General features: G+C 41.6%; 1 protein-coding gene across 8 annotated transcripts in view; it reads right to left on the bottom strand.

Moving 5' to 3' along the window:
- Window positions 1-4612: 4612 nt before the first annotated feature.
- Window positions 4613-18470, bottom strand: part of wdr17 (WD repeat domain 17) — a 159162-nt gene continuing 145304 nt past the window's right edge. For 7 of the 8 annotated variants that reach the window (XM_043704725.1, XM_043704714.1, XM_043704734.1 and 4 more), the window contains 3 exons: window positions 16332-16430; window positions 12097-12280; window positions 7964-10082 (listed from right to left, as the gene is read on the bottom strand). In XM_043704725.1, coding sequence (XP_043560660.1) covers window positions 9963-10082; window positions 12097-12280; window positions 16332-16430 — 403 coding nt within the window. In that variant the 3' untranslated portion in view covers window positions 7964-9962. Of the gene's footprint in view, window positions 6020-7963; window positions 10083-12096; window positions 12281-16331; window positions 16431-18470 lie in introns of those variants that run through there. The other variant, XR_006313775.1, reaches the window with a different exon arrangement.

The following is an 18470-nucleotide window of genomic DNA, read 5'->3' as shown; positions in this document are numbered from 1 at the left end:
TTGTGTCTTTAGAATTCCTTTCCTAACAGCTCTGGGATGTATGTACCTTACATGAATTGCAGTGGTTCAGGGCAACCCCCCACCATCTACTCAAAGGGCAATTAGGAATGGGCAATAAATACTGGCTAGCCAGGGGCATCCATGTCCATCAAACAAAGCAACCCATTGATTTGTGGGGTGTGCAGACAGAGTCCGAAGAGAGTTCTTTACTAGAACAATTTGAATTTTGCTGTTATAGACTTTTGGGTCCATAGAATCTTGATGCAAACCCATTTGAAGTTAATCATTTATAGCACTGAAGGCCATTCAGCCCATTGAGTCCATGATGACTCTGTTGAGCAAACAAGTTCCACCCCCCTTGCTATTTCTGCAGTCCTACAAGTTTACTTCATTCCAGTTGTCTTTGAAATCAATGAGCATCGCAGTTTTCAACATGTGTAGACAAGTTCCAGATCAGTACTCTTTGCTGCATGAGAAACGCTCCTCCTTGCGTTCACCCTGTATCTCTTCCCCAAAATCTTACACCTGTGTCCATTGGTTCATGTTCCATCAGCCAATGAGAAGAGTTCTTCCTTGTCTACCTTGTCCACACCTGTCATAATCTTGTACACCTCTATTGGATCTCCTCTCAATCTCCTTTGCCGCAGGACAACACCTATCCTCGCTAAACCCCACTGAGATTGTGGGCAAAATCCCTGGAATTATGATGGTAAGTTCAGTCAGTGATCCCCCAGATCCTTCCTAAAATGCATAGAACTGGACGCTAGGTCATTGCAGAGAGTAGTTGACCAGATAAGGATGTTGGATCACCTGAAGAAGGACTTATGCCCGAAACATCGATTCTCCTGCTCCTCGCACCACATTTTTCAATCTGGTCTCCAGCATCTGCAGTCCTCACTTTCTCCTGGTGGATCACCTTACCAAACAGTGGTAGCAGATGGAAAATCAGTTATAGGTTCACAGTGACCATTACTGAGATTGGCTTGCAATGTTAGATTTTATTAATCAAATTCAAATTCCACTCACTACAGTGCTGAGTGAAACCATATATGTGAGTTGTATTAAGATTTAATTTTTTTTTCTCTTTTGCATACTTAAAATTAAAAACAGTGGGTAAGTGAAGGGTAGTTTGTTTTCTTTTTAAAACAAGGTTCTTTTTAGAGCTTCATCTTTTGGGCCTTAGAATATAGCTTTTCAGTTTACCCAGCATAGCATGTCAGCAGCAATCAGAGATTTAGGGAACAGTTGACTGTCCTGGGAGAGTCTACCTGCAGAAGGTGTGTTTGAATCTGTCTCATTTTGAACCATTTGGATCAGCTGGAGAAGCAGTTGGAGTCACTGAGAAGCATACAGGAAACACAGAGTGTGATGCTTAATAGATTTATAGAGGTGGTTTCACTTCAGTCAGATAAATGGGTGACTCAGGAGAGGTAAGAAGGTAGTTCAGGAGTCTCCTGTGGGTATTTCTCTCTCAAACAGAAAACCTGAGGGGGTAGTCTCTCTGAGGAAAAAAGACCTGGCAGCCAGATCTTGGACACCAAGAATCAATCTTATGTTGAGCAGGGATTGTCAAGATTCAAAAGAGTAATTGTTATATGGGACTGTCCTGTCAGGGGCACAGACATAACCAAAAAGATTGATGAAGGCAGAGTGATAGATACGTGGACTTTAGTGAAGCCTTTAACAAGGTTCTGCATGGTGGACTAATTAGTAAAGTTAGATCATATGGGATTCAGGGAGAGCTTGCCAACTGGATACAAAATTGACTTGATGTGAGGAGACAGAGGGTGATGGTGGAGGTTTGGTTTTTGGAATGGAGGCCTGTGACCAATGGTCTTCTGCAGGGATTGGTGCTGTGTTCACTTTTGTTTGTCAATTATATAATGATTTGGATGAGAATTTTGGAAGCATGGTTGGTAGGTTTGCAGAAGACACCAAAATTGGTGGTATAGTTGACAAGTAAGAAGGTTATCTAAGCTTACAAAGGGATCTTGATAAATTGGGCCAATGGGCTGAGGAGTGGCAGATAGAGTCTAATTTGGATAAATGTGAGATATCGCATTTTGGTAAAAAAAAGAGTAGGACGTGAACAGTTAATGGCAGGGCCCTTAGTACTGTTGTTGAACAGAGAGACCAAAAGTTTCAGATACATAGTTCTTTGAAAGTTGCTTCACACATAGACAGGGTAGTTAAGAAGGTGCCTTCATTGCTCAGACTATTGAGTATAGAAGTTGGGATGTCATGTTGAGGTTATACAGGACATTGGTGAAGCCACCTTTGGAGTACTGTGCACTCTGGTCACCCTGTTGTAGGAAGGATATTATTAAGATTAGATTAGATTAGATTAGATTAGATTAGATTGCATTACAGTGTGGAAACAGGCCCTTCAGCCCAACAAGTCCACACCGACCCGCCGAAGCGTAACCCACCCATACCCCTACATATACCCCTTACCTAACACTATGGGCAATTTAGCATAGCCAATTCACCTGACCTGCACATCTTTGGACTGTGGGAGGAAACCAGAGCACCCCGAGGAAACCCACGCAGACATGGGATAACGTGCAAACTCCACACAGTCAGCCGCCTGAGGCGGGAATTGAACCCGGGTCTCTTGCACTGTGAAGCAGCAGTGCTAACCACTGTGCCACCGTGCCGCCCACAAAGTTTCAGAAAAGATTGTTGCTGGGACTGGAGGGTTTGAGTTATACGTCGAAAAGTGTGGCGCTGGAAAAGCACAGCATGTCAGGCAGCATCCGAGGAGCTGGAGAGTCGGACATAAGCTCTTCATCAGAAATGCCCGATTATGCCCAAAACATTTTTTTTTGTAAAAGAGGTATCCTTGGTTTGTTTAGATAGTCAAACCCAAATATTTGTTTGTTTCCTTGATATGCTACTGTATAAAACTTGAACTGCATTTGTGACTTTATACACATATCAAGTTTTTTATAAATGAAGTATATTTTTGAAATTTAAAAAAATGATAGTGACATTGTTGCTATGCTACTGTCATCCCAATGACTGCCCATTAAAAGCCTTTCCTTCTGTATCTGAGTCCCCTCAAAATCGATAACCTTTCATCACACTGTGAACCAACATCACAAAAACAAATGATCTGGTCATTATCATATGTGTGTTTTTGGGGCCATTTCAGTGCGCAAATTGGCTGCTACCTTTCCTATATTTCAATAGTGATCACACTTCAAAAGAGCCTCACTGCTGTTATGTTCTTTAGAATATCCAGAGATTGTGGACAAAAAACTTACTTTTATATACCTTACCTTTATCTGGGCAGCTCACTCACTTTAACAAAGACTGAATGTCATTTATTCAGCAGACCGCACATGTAAATGTGACTGCCGCACTGCAGTTTCTAATAGTACCATTGGTTTCCATGTTCCTGTGGACAGGAAACTTCATTTGAAGGTGTGTTGCTCTTCAAAAAATACTAATGGATTAACATGCGCAGCAAAGGAAGTATTAAACCATCGCCTTTTAATATTTGTAACTGCGTCTTTTTAAAGTTTGCTTATTTTACAGTTTTGGTTTTTTCTTTACGATTTGCTGTTTTTTAAAACTATTCCTTCTGAGAAAATGTCCTTTATTTAATGAAGCAGCAGTTGTGTTCTGAAATGAGTTTATTATACAACACACAAACCAAATTAAGTACAGCATCTCATATTCTTAATTTACATAGAAGACAGATTTGGTTGTAAAATAGCACATTAGTACAAAGACATTTAGACTCAAGAAACAATCACTGGGACTTGAACCAATCTGGTGCAACATTACATCGTTTCAATAAAATATGATTCTGTAAGATCACATTAACTTAACACAATGACATTTCAACACTATGATTGTACCTTTCAAAAGGGATTATCAACACTTGCAAATAAGAATACAAATACTTGCAAGCAACTTTTTCTTGATGCTCAAAGTCTTTACCAAGACTTGAAGTGGCTTGGAGAAAAATTAGACCAATAATAATCAATGCACCATGAAATTATATGAATCAGATGATTAATATTGATGAGACCATTTGTCTGCATGTGGCATGGTGGGGGGTGGGAGGTGGCAACTTATAATAAATACCTTTAAACCTTTCAATGACATTTTGTGTAATTGCATACCATGTAATTTACACTTGGCTTGAAAGTAGTCCAGAATGATATTAGTGTGGTACTAGAATCATCTCACTAGAGATATCTTTGTTATAATAAAACAGCAAGTGCTGGAAAAAACTCTAGCGATCTGGAAAGTAATACAGAATGGACTACCTGATTCTGGTGCTAAATTAGACATACCACAGAACCAGAGTACTGAGTGCCATGTTTCTCTCTTTCTTTACCTCTTCTCCATTCTCTGTACGCAGAAATGTGATAACAGCAGACAACACAGGGTGGCACGGTGGCTCAGTGATTAGCACTGCTGCCTCACAACGCCAGGGATCTGGGTTTGATTCCTGCCTCGGGTGACTGTGTGGAGTTTGCATATTCTCCCCATTTCTGCGTGGGTTTCCTCCCACAATCCAAAGATGTGCAGGTCAGATGAATTGGCCATGCTAAATTGCCCATAGTGGTAGTTGCATTAGTCAGGGGTAAATGTAGGGGAATGGGTCTGGGTGGCTAACTCTTTGGAGGGTCAGTGTGGACTTGTTTCCCATACTGTAGGGAATCCAATCTAAACCATATGAGATGAAAAAAATAAAGTAATCCTGCAGTCTCCTTTCCTTTCAGAAAGCTTGGACAATCTACCTGTTTAATTTGTTAATCCCCAAGACATAATAAAAAGCAAAATATCAATCTAACCTTAGTTGCCATCTGTGATCAATTGTCTTTCTTGCTGTGATATTTCCATGTAGTCTCTGCAACATGATCACAGCATACAATCATCACCATGTGCATTTGCCCAAATGACTCATAATCCTGATTTTACATACTTGTCTTGTTCTTTGCTAAAGGTCAGAGTCCATTTAGCCAAGACTGCACTGACTACAAATGAAATGTTTTATATATATATATATCCCATCTGGAATAAACAAAGCTGCCTGCACTGAAATTTTTATCTGAAGACACCAAAACCAGGCAACTGAGTCAGTGTTGAGAAATTCACATCTCCTGTTTAATTTGCGTGACTATGGTCGTTTCACATGGGAGATGAGAAGGTTCGCTGCCAGTTAGCTAGCTTGAAAAGATGGAGCTTGACTCTAGAATACACAAAAATCTATATTTCAGAAGTTGCTTTTGAGCAGCATAGCAGAGGGAAGGAACGGTGAATTTGTGACAACAAGAACTGAAACTTGCTAATCCTCCTGTCTGTTTCTCAAGTCCTCTCAGAGTAAGTGCCTGGTGAGAAAGCAGATTGGAACACAGCCAAGAACCCAAAGGTATCTACAGATTCCATTCCTGCTGAGGATACAAGTCAACCATTAAACACCCGTTACCTCAGGTTAAGAACTTAATACATATATGACTGGAAGAACTATTTAACTGAATTACGTTTTCTTTTCTTTGTCTGTACCAGAACTCTTGCTTGTAAACTTATTACGTGTGTGTGTTCGATATTGCATTTTTATCATTATTTTCTCAGGTTCCATAGATAAAATTTGTATTTTACTCAAAAAATCCTTGGCAATTAGCTCTTTTATTTTCTAGTGAGCTACATCTTATTTGAACTTCAATAGCTGTGTTCTAAAAAGAAATAAATATTTTTTGTTACAATTATATGGGAGGCGGTTCATAAGTAGGGAGATGGTGTTATATGGTTTTAACACCAAGCAGTGATGAACAATGTTTTAATTGTAATTAGTAGAGTCCTTTTTAAATGCCTGCAATTGGGGGCAATTCCACTAAATTTCTAATGATTAAGACAGTTTTCTTCAAAAAACAACGCAAATCTAAGAACTAGAGAAGAAAGCAGTTTAGTCCATTAGACCATTCCAATGGTCATTGGTCTCTTAAGCCAGCTTTTTGAATGTAGGTTTAAAAGGACATCCCTTCCAGGCATTTTCTGTAACCTAAAATAAAATAAAATAAAATATTCCCAATAAAAAGGAAAGGGAATCATAATTCCTTATTTATTAAAAATCACTCTTGAAATTGCTGGGGCAGCCTTTTGTCCAGTAGTAAATATGATGAGCAAGGAATTAGTAGGGAGCTGGACACTTGATGATCGCCACATTAGTAACGAAGTTTTTCCTTCCTTCACCAAAAGCCTTTCAGAAGACCCCAAGTACTGTCATAGCTGCTGCAAATGTGGTTCCTTGTGGTCAAGCCATTCAAAAGTGATCACAGTCAAGTATAACTCCAGCAACCAGTGTGCCAGATTTGACCTTGATTTCCCTAGATCAAGAAATAGGCCCCTGTAAAGAAAATTCTTAAGATTTTAAAGAATCTCAACAATTTGGAGGATCTGGTCTCTCTAGAGACTGTGAGGGGGCTCTCTAATGATCATTGTCCCCCTTAATTTCTGTTCCATCAAGAAAAAATGTTTATGTGTGATTGTGGGGATATTGAATCCTCTCAGGAACCCTCTAATATACCTGTCTGATGTTGTACATGACATGAGAACTCAAGGTTCTGGATTAGTGGTGCTGGAAGAGCACAGCAGTTCAGGCAGCATCCAAGGAGCTTCGAAATTGACGTTTTGGGCAAAAGCCCTTCATCAGGAATAAAGGCTTAAGCAAAGATTTTTTCCTTTGCTCTGTACCTGCAAACGTCTTCCCTGTTCCATTTGGTCGGAACACCACAAAAAAACAGTATCCTTTTGGTCTGTTATATTGAACAAAAGAAACTATAAATGATCAATTCTAAATAGTTCCAAAAATGAAATGAATCTTGTCACAAAAATTACACAATAGCACAGACACGGATGAATGTTTCATGCTTTGCCTGCCATTCCTGTATATCTATGATATTAGGAGGGGAGTTGCACCATTTGTTTTGAACTGGTGAACTAATATATAGTTTTCATAGCATTTACAGCACAGAAACAGCTCAGTTAGTTTGTTTGAATGTTTATGCTTTACATGAGCCTCCTTCCATTTTATTAAATCCTTCCATCCCTTTCTCCCTCATGTACTCATCGAATTCCATCCCCTGTTAAACATACCTATTGTTTGATGGGGTGGTGTTGTGCTGCAGTGGTAGTTATCCCCTATTGTTTGATTAGGAGGTGATGTAGTGCAGTGATAGTTATCCCAGCTGTTGGGTCACCAGTTCAGGGTTCCATACCCCGCCAGAGCTGATGTGTTTGTGATATGGTTCCCTCGGCTGATCAACCTGCAAATCTTTCCATTGCATCCCTGCTACTTTCCACAGGGAAATAAATGAGTGTGAAGATATGCAAAGAAGAACCTAAATGACTCCATGTGTAAACAAATTCTGTATACTGAATGTTCTGGGTAAAGATGTGTTTTCTGATTTCTTTCTTTGATTTATAAGCAACTATTAGTGGTTAGCACAGCTGCTTTCAGTGCCAGGGATCTGGGTTCAATACCAGCCTCGAGTGACTGTGTGTGGAGTTAACATGTTCTCCGTGCGTCTGCATGGGTTTGCTCTGAGTGCTCCGGGTTCTTCCCACAGGGCAAAGGTATGCAGGTTAGCCACACTTAATTGCCCATTGTGTCCAGGGATGTGCGGGCTGGCTGGGTTAGGCATGGAACATACAGGGTTACAGGGATATAGTAGAGGGTGGGTCTGGGTGGGATACTCTTGGGAGAGTCGGTGCAGAGTCGATGGGCCGAATGACTTCTTTCTGCAATCTAGGGATTATATGATTGATAGGCTGTACATTTGAGCTGTTAAGCGGAAGCATCTTTTCTGTACCTACCCTGAACTCCTTTTGTGGCCTTAAAGACCACTATCTGGTGCCTAATCAGCCTTATCTACAGGGAACAAAAATCCCCGTCTGCACAATTGTTCCTGATAGTTAGAGTTTGTAGTTCTGGTCCCATCCATCCAAATTTCTTAAACTTGAATATATTAAAAAAAACATATTGTTTTTATGATATAGAAACCAGTATTGTACATAATGTTTGATGTGTGATCTAACCGAGAGTTGATAAAATTTTAAAGTAAATTCTTTGCTTTTTGAATCTGGTCTTCTAAACGGGCCCTAGTGGGTTTGTTTCGTTTTCTTTATGGCCTTGTTAGTTTATGTTGGGAAATGAATTGCAAATGATGCCCCTCAGGCTCCTTTGCTCACCTACCCCTTTGTGGTCAGACAGGAAGTCTTGTGGTTCAGGAAGTAGAGGCACTGACTCTAAAGCTAGAAACTCTGGGTTCAGGTTCCAGTCCGGGACTTGTCGTCCACAGAGGGAGTGCTCTGAGGCCGTTCAACAAATTGATAGCTAGCCTACTAATTCATTCAAGGCTTCCCATTATTTCGCAAGAGGGAAGAAGGAAATGTGCATGAAGATACAAAATAAATAACAATTTGGGGAGGATTGAGGGGGTAATTACAGATGAACACCATATATGTGTGCACATATTTGTCCCTATATCCCCACTGATTTGAACCCAGAAGGCCAGTAATCTGGAGCGATGATTGAATGATCCATTGTTCCCAGTGCTATGGTGCCCAAGATAGAAGATATTTCAAGTTAACTTTCATTCACTCATTGTTCTTAATAGATGAAAGTAATTGAGTGTGACTCCAACCATGAAATTACTCTTGGATTTGCACTTCCACCAATTAATTAATGACTGGATTAACTAATTAATTAATTAGGGTGGCATTCAATTTTGAGGGCTTGTGTCAGTAAATGTTACTCAGAATGGCAGGGAAGGTTAAATGCAACTGTAAAACAAAAAAAAAGCCATTTTAAAGAAGGAAATGGATATATTTCACCTATACTAAGGCACGGCTCCCATACATTACTTCACTAACTTTTAAAAGACAAACAATATCATACCAGGAGACACAGTCAGTTCAGGTCTTTGTAAAACGAATCACTGTGATATAATTGCAAAGTTACTCTATTGAGATGTAGAAAGACAGTTATTTCCCTAGTGTGAACTGCACTTTGCAGTTATTTTAAAAAAATAAATCTGCTGATGTAAACTTAAAGATTGAAGAGGTATTTGGCAATGGACTGTTCTGGTGTTTTCAATAAAGATGTGTTGCACTTTCTGCAGTTTAATTAATTCAGCATAATTTGGGATCATGCTGATTTAACAACATTTATAATACTTAGTTTATAAAAAGTCTGTAATAATAAAGCTTTTCTTCCCATTTTGGTGTGTGTGTGTCTGTGTGTGATGTTAAGTAGCACATAGCAAAATCTTTCAAAATTTGCCTTATAAGATCTAAATGATTCTGCAATTTTAAACCTTTATCACTGGCTGGCTGATCAAGAGCTGTTGAGTAGCATTCCTATATTGGCTGTTAAAAGCTGACGAAACAATCAGACATCATATTTGCAAGTGAGCGTTAGTTATTTTGTGAACTATGTCAGTGATCACCATGCATCTTTTTATTTCCACCAACTACTGGAGGATAAAATATCTGCAACTGTTTCCAGAATTGGATCATTCCCTTTTGCAGGTGAAGGAATGCTGTGAGGTGTTGAAATTGCAAGAGATGAGAGAAGGTACAAAGAGCTCAATCTGGATTTTGTTTGCTGAAACAGGAGGCGTGTTATTTTGCTAGCTCCTACAGTAACCAGAAATCCTCTCCATTCCAGTGTGTAAAAGAAAAGTCCTTTCCCGTCTCAAGGGAGAATTTATCCTGTCAACTGCTCTATACGTGAATCAACTGCATTTCCCAAAGACAGTCAAGGGAAGGGCAGTTCCTTGTCATTATGCTAATGCAGCTAACGCATTGTAAAATGTACAGTATTACTATGTGATGCCACACTCCAGTCATTCAGGCTCTGAAGTCAGTACAGCACCAACCTTAGCAACTGTCACCCATGTGAAAGTACTAAAAAAGGTAATCTCTTCACATTCATACTCCGATCAGAATGGATTCAGGCGCATTCCTGTCCCTAAGGGGGAGAATGGGTTGACCTTGGCCCACATTAATGCATCGTTCAGAGAGATCGCTGATCTTCCATCCTCAAGGAAATACACTGGTCCCTAAAGGAAAAATTAAAATCAAAATGATTAACCATTCCATTATTGCATTTTCCTTTCATTTTCATAGAATCCTCACAGTTTGGGGACAGGCCATTCGGCCCAATGAGTCCACACCAAACCTCCAAAGAGCATCCCAATCAGACCCATCCCCCTACCCTATAATTCCAATGACTAGCACACCTAACTTACACATTCCCAAACATTATGGGCAATTTAGCATGGCCGATCCACTTAAGTTACACATTTTGGACTGTGAAAGGAAGCTACAGCACTCAGAGGAAACCCATGCAGATACGGGGTGAATGTGCAAACTCCACACAGACGTCACCCAAGGGTGGAATCAAACCCAGGTCCCTTGCACTGTAAGGCAGCAGTGCTAACCACTGAGCCACCATACCATCCACGATTTCACAGTGCTCACAGATTGTAAAATTGTATTATGTTAACATTTTTCTGTATTTGGAGCATGCGCATATTATGACATAAATTAAGATCAAAATGTAATTCCTAAGATCTAAATAGTGCTATTATTCTAATGCTTTGATTCAAGCCAGTTGATGAATAGTTAAATCGTTCGCATCAGTTTTTCTTCTCTTCGTATCTCTCTATCCAGTGGCTAATATTTAATTACTTATCAACATTACTATTAGACAATCTAGTGTAGCTGCTGTTAACTAGACCTTGGCATGTTTCTCTGAATTACCATGGTTCCAACCTTTCCATGAGCAGAGAAGCTCTCTGGAACATGCTGAGGTCATGTACCTACATGCAGGTTGCTTCTTTCTGGGCTAATCCTGTCAGACACCTCCATTATCTTCTGTTCTCTTGCACAACGGTGTCTCACTCATTATCACTTACACTCCACATTTCATTGATTCCTGGGATGTGGGCAACATTGGCAAAGCCAACATTTATTATTATCCCTAACTATCCTTGAACTGTCCATGTCGGAGAACAGTCAACTGCATTTCAAACTGGATTCAGTAGGCTAGACTAGGTAAGGACGACAAATTTCCTTTCCTAAAGGGGTATTCTGAACCAGGTGGACTTTTATAACAGTCAAAATGATTGCCAATAGGCTAGCTTTTCAGAATCTTTTACGTTTCACTTAGGTCTCTTCTCATTCTTCTAAACTCCAAAGAATACAACTCCAAACGACTCAGCATCTCATAAGAAAATCCCCTCATACCTGCTATCATCCTAGTGAACCTTTTCTGGACTGCCTCTACGACCAGTATATCTTTCCTTAGATAAAGAAACCGAAACTGTTCACATACATGTGAGGTTCATAAACACTGGCATTTATACACTTGCATTGGAGAAAGGACACTCAAGGTTCACAAATATAGGATGAGAGGGTTGTCCTATCAAAAAAGGCTAATTAAAATGAGCCTAAATTCTCCAGAGTTTAGAAGATAAATAACTTCCTTGAAACGTACTGAATTTTGAGGAGGCATTTCAGGATAGGTGCTGAGAGCCTACCTTCTCCTGGCTAGGCTGTCGAGCAATCAGGGGCATAGTCTCAGGCGAAGGGGACTGAGATGAATAGAAAGTTCTTCATTTGTAGGATTGTGAAACCTTGGAATGCTGTGTTATAGAGGGCAATGCATGATCCATCACTGGATACATTTAACACTGTGAGAGCCAAATATTTAGTCTCTCAGGAAGCCAAGGGATATGGGGAATGGCCATTAAAGTGGAGTTGAAACCGAAGATAAGCTGCAATTACATTGATCAGCAGAGAGTGGTTGTATGGTCAACTCCTGCTCATATTCATTATCTTCTTAAGTAGAGGGAAGGATGGCCAATTTCTAAGCTTTTTTATGTATATTTATGAAGTTCTTTATCTATCAACTAGCCAAATTAAATACTTGTTGAAGGACTCTGTTACAATACAAGTTTAAACAGATGATTATCAGTACAAATTATACAAATAAACTTGGTATTACATCAATTGAAAGTTAATTTCAACTGCTGCGTCCAATAAATTTAAAAATAAACATGCTCTGCTTACCTGTATCCGTAAGCCTGTGAGGCAGGAGGTATGGACATCTGAGTGACTGGGAAGATTAGAACCTGTGACATAATCAGGACCAATCAGTCCTTTGATGGGTTCCTCCTTAATCCTTTTTAGCAAAATGCTGTACACTTCTCTTTGAGATTCAGAAGGAGGTGTATAAGGCAAGTCCTCAAGTGACCTGACAGAATTTGGAAAGCAACTCATATGAGACATGTGTTTTGAAGGACTGCAATAAACAATGTTGATTCAAATTATTTATCAGCTTTACAACCAACAGTGGGAGGGCAATCGATAGATAACTTAGAACGCATTTGAAAAAAGAATAACACTGATGCAGTCATCATTCTCACTGCTATGATACAATGTCATTAGAATTTAGATTGCCATCAGGTGAAAGAAACATTTACAGGTATTTTCTAACCAATATTTTCTCACACACACCTCTGGAGTAAATAGGATTGAACCTGGGTCTCCCTGGTTCAGAGGTACACCACCACTGTGGCACAAAAGCCTGGCAAAACAGGTTTACATGAGGTTCAGATATTCAGCTAATGTAATGGGTGTTAATTCAGTTTGAGGGGTGCACATATTTGGTACTGAGGTAAGGTGGGGGGAGGGGAAATGAGAAAACTGGTGAAGTCCACATTGATGCCCTGGGATTGAAGTGTTCTGAGGCGGAAGATAAGGCGTTTTTCCTCCAGGCGTCGGGTGGTGAGGGAGCGGCGGTGGAAGAGGCCAAGGACCTGCACGTCCTCGGCAGAGTGGGAGGGGGAGTTGAAACGTTGGGCCGCGGGGCGGTGGGGTTGATTGGTGCGGGTGTCCTGGAGATGTTCCCTGAAGCACTCTGCGAGGAGGCGTCCAGTCTCCCCAATGTAGAGGTGACCGCATCGGGAGCAACAGATACGATAAGTGACATTGGTGGATGTGCAGGTGAAACTTTGATGGACGTGGAAGGCTCCTTTGGGGTCTTGGATGGAGGTGAGGGAGGAGGTGTGGGCGCAGGTTTTACAATTCTTGTGGTGGCAGGGGAAGGTGCCAGGATGGGAGGTTGGGTTGTTGGGGGGCGTGAACCTGACCAGGTAGTCTTTGTGGAAAGTGGGAAGGGGTGGGGAGGAAAATATGTCTCTCGTGGTGGGGTCTGTTTGTAGGTGGCGGAAATGTTATGGTTAATGCGAAGGTTGGTAGGGTGCAAAGTGAGGACCAGGGGGGTTCTGTCTTTGTTACGGTTGGAGTGATGGGGTTTGAGGGCGGAAGTGCGGGATGTGGATGAGATGCGTTGGAGGGCATCTTCAACCACGTGAGAAGGGAAATTGCGATCTCTAAAGAAGGAGGCTATCTGGTGTGTTCTGTGGTGGAACTGGAGCTCCTGGGAGCAGATACGGCAGAAGGAGGAATGTAGACTTCACCAGTTTCCTCATTTCCCCTTCCCCCTTACCTCATTTCCAACCTTCCAGCTTAGCACCATCCTCATGACCTGTCCTACCTGCCAATCTCCCTTCCCACCTATCTGCTCCACCCTCCCCTCTGACCTATCACCTTCAGCCCCACCCCCATTCACCTATTGTACTCTTTGCTACCTTCTCCCCAGCCCCACCCCTCCATTCATCTCTCCACCCTGGAGGCTCCCTGCCTCTATTCCTGATGAAGGGCTTTTTCCCGAAATGTTGATTTTCCTGCTCCTCGGATGCTGCCTGACCTGCTGTGCTTTTCCAGCCCCACTCTGATCTAGACTCTGATCCTGGATTATGTTCAGCGAAAGTATTACAGCAGTTTGCCAGAGGTAGGGGTGCTACTGTCTCTCCCCTTTCATTACTTTGACTATTTCAATGCACTCTCAGCTGTCTTCCACATTCGGCTTCCAGTAAACTGCAGAACATCCAAAACTCTGTGTGGGCCCGAACCTGTACCAAGTCCTGTTCCCATCACCCCTGTGCTCACTGACCTAGATGTCAAACAATGCCTGAATTAAAAAGTCAGAAGTCACATGACACCGGGTCATAGTCCATCAAGTTTATTTGGAGCACTACCCTTCTTTAGGTGCAGGAGCTGTGATCTGAAAGCTTGTGATTTCAAATAAACCTGCTGCACTATAAGCTAGTGCCGTGTGGATTCTGACTTTGTCCACCCCAGTCCAACACTGACACTTCTCCATGGAATTAAAAACTCCTGTCCTTGATTCCAGGACTTGGGATCTCATCCCTCTGATCCGACCCCGAAACCTCTGAGCTGTCTGGGTTCCTCAAATGCCACCTTCCTGAGCATTCCTGATTCTAACTTCTCCCTGATGGTGGCTGTGCCTCAGTTGACTAGGCCCCCAAACCCCAGGAATCCCTCTCCACACCTCATTGTCTCCACATCAATTTCCATCTTTAAAACGTTCCTTGAAAGTGACATATTTGGCAAAGATTTTGTTCCTCTAGTCCAATTTCGCCTGATGTGGCTCGGAGTCACATTTTGCAGAATCATAGAATTTTATAGTGCGGAAGGAGACCATTTGGCCCATTGCATCTGTACCGGCTTCTGAAAGAGCTACCCAACTAGTCCTAGCTCTATCACTGTAACCCTTTGAATTCATCACTTGCAAATATATGAGCCGTCTTGCTGACAATCTGGAAATTGTGACTCCCTTTCCAATTACCGACATATTAACTATTTTGTTGAATAACATTCCATTAAAGCATCTTGGGGCATTTTATTAAGTTATGCCCATGTTATAAGGAAAGTTGATGTTATTGAATAAAACAGGTGAAAATCTACCTGGGTGGACCTTGCTAGGCCAGTCTTGGATTTACATGAACTGGATTATATTAAACACAACAGATCAAACTGTCTCTCTTCTGTTCAATTTCTGCACCTTCTGGCGTACAATTTACCAAATTAATGATCACGCAGCAAAGAAAAGAATGAATTTTCAAATGGATTTCCCTCCTTCTATCACTGGAATGTCACCAACATATGCAGTCTGACAGCCTCATGGTACATCTCACAAAATGTGGTCAGATTTGGTCAGGTAATTGAGACTATATGATAGAAATACATGACCAATTGAAAATTTTAAATCTGAGGCCGACAGAATTTTTTTTAAGGAAAGGTATGAAAGGAAGTGGATCAAACAAGGAATCAAGCAGATATATTCAACAGTGCAGAAAGAGGCCAGTCAGCCCATCAAGTCCATTCCAACATTCCAAAGAGCATCCCACCCAGACTCAGCCTATTTCCATAACCCTTGATTTCCCATGACTAATCCACGTAACCAACACATCCGTGGACACTAAGGACAATTTCCCACAGCTAATTCACCTCACCTGCACATCTTTGGACTGTGGGAAGAAATCAGTGCAGACATGGGGAGAATGTGCAAACTCCTCACAGACAGTCACCCAAGAGTGGAATTGTAATGAGGCCCCCTGGTGCTGTATGGTGGCAGAGCTAACCACTGAGCCACCATGATCTAATGGAATGGTGAAACGGGCTTGAAGGGCCACATGACCTCCTTCTGTTTCCCACATTCACTCCGTCACCAGCCCAAGTGAATGTTGAAATATTACTGATCCATTAATATTGCTATTAGCACACTTATCTTTCACCTTAGCGTTCCCAGCAAGGTAACACTGTTAGATAGTAAAAAAGAGTTTAATTGGTTTTTGTAGCCCTGGGCTAATTTAACATCTTGGTGTACATCTAGTGGGGTGCGGGGGGGGGGAATCAACTAGATTAGTTGGTAAGATGGCTGGTTTGCATTACAGAGTGATGCCAACAGCCTGGGTTCAATTCCCATACTTGCTGAGATACCACCTTCCCTATCTCATCCCTTGCCTGATATGTGGTGACCCTCTGATTAAACTCACCACTAAATCCCACTGAGTGGGACTATGGTGACTTCACCCTTATTATAGCCAGCAGTCCCACGACTTTAGTGCTCGAAGATAAATGAGGTGTGACTGTTCTACTTGTTGATGCAGTGAGACGTGACCAAGAAGTGTCCTTTCCAATATCCTCCCCCACCTGGCGTCGATACCTACACAGGAATGATGACTTCAGAATTAGTTCCTTCAGTTTAAAACAAAAGACAGAATAAATTCTTAGCTGTGCTCCTGCGATTCTGTCATAACTTCACCATAAAGTTAAGTGTAGCAGCCCAAAGATGGAAAAACATGGAAGGTATTCGGCGGCCTGTGTCATTAAGGATGCGCAGTGAGTTTGGTTCTCTTGGCTCGTGACATACTCACTTGCTGGCTGACTGAGTGCAGGCTCTCCACCCATCCAGCTCGGCCGACAGCTGCTCAATCCGTATCGGGACTGTCACTTCTCTACGCTTCAAGAGCTGGCTGTAACAAAGAGGGCAGACCTTTCAGGCACAACTGGAAATCGCAAAGTGCGAGCAGGGTGTGAGAGTCAAGGCCAGGATTCCTGACTCTAATTGAGCCACCCCTGGCCTCACGTGGAACTTTACAGTTATTCTAAAAATGGCAGAACATTCACTGACCAGCTGACTGCTCAAGTCTCTCAGCTCCAGCGTCACGCTGTTTAAAAGTTGGATCGTTTTAATCTTTTCGAAACTGTGTTCAAGAGTAGGCCATATCAGGGCCATCATTTGCTGTCCTTCTCAAGTAAGCTGTGAGCTGTCTATGTCAAAAGGAACATTAAGAGGTGGCCACTTAGGTCCTGGGGTTTGTGTTGCTGTTCAGTTCGGAATACTCCTTTAACCTCGACACAGAAGAGACCCTTATTTTTACATTCAGCGAAACTTAAAATGCCATGTTAAGAGCTTTATTATATTTACTTTTGAAAATGTGGTAATACAGTCTGTGGTTATCAGGATGAAGCCCACAAGAAATAGGGACAGGAGTAGACTGTTCAGCCCTTCGAGCCTGTTCCGCCATTCAATAGGACCATGTCTGATCAGACATTCCTCACGTCCATTTTCCTACTCTTTCCCCATAATCCTTTATTCTCCAACTGATCAAGAATTCTGCCCCACACCTCCCTGTGGCAAGAAGTTCCAAAGACTCATCCCCCTGAGGGAATGTTAGCCCTTAGTTCAAGGGGAGTTGGAGTATAAGAGTAAGGAAGTCTTACTACTGTACAAGATGCTGGTGAGACCACATGTGAAGTACTGAAAGCAGTTTTGATCTCCTTACTGAAGAAAAGGTATCAGTTCATTGGAGACAGTTCAGGGAAGATTCACTGGGATGATCCCTAGTATGGCGGAATTGTCTTAGGAGCAAAGGCTAAATAGGATGGGATTCTATTCATTTGAGTTCAGGTCATCTCATTGACACATATAGGATTCTTAAATGCTGAGTGGATGTTTTCTGTCATGGGAGAGACTCGGACCTGAGGATAGAATCTTAGAATAAAAGGGCGCCAATTTAAGACTGAGAAGAGGAGGAACTCTCTTGAGTCTTTGGAACTCCTTGCCACAGAGAGCTGTGAGGCAGAATCCTTGTGTATATTTAAGGTTGAGATAGATATTTTCTTGATCAGTTGGGGAATAAAGGGTTAAGGAGAAAGGGCAGGAAAGTGGATGTGAGGAATATTTGATCAGCAAGAATCCTATTGAATGGTTGAGCAGTCATGAAGGGCTGAATGGCCTACTCCTGTTCTCATGTCTTATGGTCTTAACATTTCCCTTTTTAATGAAGTGGAAGTGGACAAATGATGGTTTCCAACCTGATTTGCAAAATGCTGGGCTGCCTCTGCACTAGCATTAAGACAGGAGGTAAAGAAACATAGTTCTCATTGAGAGGTGAAAGCAAATTACCTATTTTTAAATGGTTACAACATAAATGTTGTATTATCATGAACTTCCATTAACCTGAAACATGAACTGATTCTCTCCTTACAATAGGCTGCTGAATGTTGTCCAATATATTCAGTTTATATTTCAGATTTCCAGTCTCGGCAATATTTTCCAATTAACAGAACCTTAGAATCCTCTACCTGGGTGGACAGTGAATGATCAGTTGTTGAGTATCTTCAAAGCTGAACACCCAGAAAATTAAGAACTATGGGGAAAATGCGGCTGCGAACAGCTTGCCAGAACCAAACAGAAAATACTTGAATACCCAATTTCTCAGGTTCTTATAGAACATATAACAGTACAGCACAGAACAGGCCATTCAGCCCACGATGTTGTGCCGACCATTGATCCTCATGTATGCACCCTCAAATTTAAATGTCCCCAATGACCTTGCTTCCACAACTGCTGCTGGCAACGCATTCCATGCTCTCACAACTCTCTGTGTAAAGAACCCACCTCTGACATCCCCTCTATACTTTCCTCCAACCAGCTTAAAACTATGACCCCTTGTGTTAGCCATTTCTGCCCTGGGAAATAGTCTCTGACTATCGACTCTATCTATGCC

This window comes from Chiloscyllium plagiosum, chromosome 2 (genome assembly GCF_004010195.1).
Source record: "Chiloscyllium plagiosum isolate BGI_BamShark_2017 chromosome 2, ASM401019v2, whole genome shotgun sequence".
Taxonomy (NCBI): domain Eukaryota; kingdom Metazoa; phylum Chordata; class Chondrichthyes; order Orectolobiformes; family Hemiscylliidae; genus Chiloscyllium; species Chiloscyllium plagiosum.
The sequence above is the reverse complement of the archived record's forward strand: the minus strand, read 5'-3'. Positions and strand labels throughout refer to the sequence as shown.